At 35.4% G+C, this 1,758-nt stretch overlaps 1 protein-coding gene across 1 annotated transcript in view; it reads left to right on the top strand.

Moving 5' to 3' along the window:
• The window catches only part of serinc5 (serine incorporator 5), a 23,680-nt gene that overhangs the window by 15,932 nt on the left and 5,990 nt on the right, over positions 1 to 1,758 (top strand). The window contains exon 6 of the mRNA XM_016573351.1: positions 1,117 to 1,328. Coding sequence (XP_016428837.1) covers positions 1,117 to 1,328 — 212 coding nt within the window. The remainder of the gene's footprint in view (positions 1 to 1,116; positions 1,329 to 1,758) is intronic.

The raw sequence follows: 1,758 nt of genomic DNA, 5'->3' as shown, positions 1-1,758 counted from the left end.
TAAAATAATAGAAGGATTGTGCAGCATAATTTTTGTGGAAACTGATAAATTTCTTCAGGATTTATTTGATACAAAATATAAATATTTTGTTACCTTGTCTTTATTGTCACTTTGGAACAGTCTATTGCATGCTTGCTAAATAAAAGTATTCATTTTGTGAAGAAGAAGAAGAAGAAAAAAAGTTTTCTGACCCCAATTTTTTTGAATCGTAGTATATAAATGAATTTTAATTCATTTTTGAGTTTTGAAAATCCAAAAGGTTTTTATTCAGTAAGCACTGCACAATGAATCTCTTATTTACATCATGTTTGCACTGTTAGTCATGATGAAAGCATTCTTGAGAGAGCAAAACTAGAGTTGCAATGACGAGATCACTGCGTTCATGTGCTCAACAGTCTGTCATCGGCTACAATGCTCATCTCTGCAACCTTTCATGCGATGGGAGTAGATCTAAATATAATGCTATAATCAACACTCTCCATGATTAGGTAATCTCAACAGCTGTAACAGTAAAAATGTAGTAAAAGTTTTTGAGAGAGCTCCACATGTAATACTTAAGATGTTAGCCAATCACAGCAGTGGGCGTTTCCATTGAAGTCTCACAGCAGACACGCCCCTTCCAAATCAGAGAGCTAAAATCAGGGTAGAAAACAGCATTTTATTTTTCTTTGATGTAAAAATCATACTAGTATTATTAGTGCACCTCAGGAAACAATGAAATGCTTTAAAAATGCAGTTCATGACCCCTTTAAAGTTGTCTAAATTGTCTAGGTGGATGAACTTCTGGTTTGCAGAGTGATTCTTCAGGGTGGAGTTTTCTTCATATAAACAGTGTTAGATAGTTAAGTCACATCTCTCTCTGTAGTCTTTGTTTGTATCATGTGAAAATTTCAGGTTTACGTTATCATGACAATGAATTTTCATATAACAGACAAAGTCATCAGGACATTCTAACACACTAATCTCATGTTAGCATGTATACTATGTTTACATATATTTATTTATAATTTATATGTGTACTGATTTCCTGTGATAACTGTCATCATGCCACAAAAGCTGAAGTTGTATCGAACCCAGAGCATTCCTTTGAAAGGTCTCCACTGTGTCCCTCCACAGGAGCTCAGGAGTTAAGTATAATAAAATCTGGTATGCAGCGCTGGCTCTGGTCACACTGGTGCTGTTCTCCGTGGCAGTGGGAGCCTTGGTGTTTATGATCATGTTCTACACGGACCCAGAAGCCTGCTTCCTCAACAAGCTCTTCCTGGGTGTCAACGGCGGCCTGTGCTTCATCGTGTCTCTGCTGGCTATCTCGCCCTGCATTCAGACCTGTGAGTTTACAAAGATGCTTGGTCTTCACTGACCTACATTTTATACTAACAAACAGATGTTTGTTTGATGTCAGGCAAACAAATTTATTCATAGTGCCTGAAGCTTTTCTCATGTGTGATCAAGCCAGAGAGTTGAGGAATAGTGTTTTATCATGGATTCTCACTAGAGAAAATTGTTTTAGCAAGTAATTTAAGTAAAATAAAATCTGTTTTTCTGAACTTTCTGGAAAAAAAATGTATCATGGTTTCCACAATTAAGCAGCCCAACTTTTTTCAACATTGGTAATAATAGAAAATCAGCATATATGATGTGACACTGAAGACTGGAGTAATGGCTGCCTGTAATTCAGCTTTGCCATCACAATAATAAGTTACATTTTAAAATACATTAGAATAGAAAAGATACTTTAAATTGTAAAAAAAAAAAAAA

The sequence above is a fragment of the Sinocyclocheilus rhinocerous genome, unplaced genomic scaffold, assembly GCF_001515625.1.
Source record: "Sinocyclocheilus rhinocerous isolate Xijiao unplaced genomic scaffold, SAMN03320098_v1.1 scaffold1043, whole genome shotgun sequence".
Taxonomy (NCBI): Eukaryota; Metazoa; Chordata; class Actinopteri; order Cypriniformes; family Cyprinidae; genus Sinocyclocheilus; species Sinocyclocheilus rhinocerous.
The sequence above is the reverse complement of the archived record's forward strand: the minus strand, read 5'-3'. Positions and strand labels throughout refer to the sequence as shown.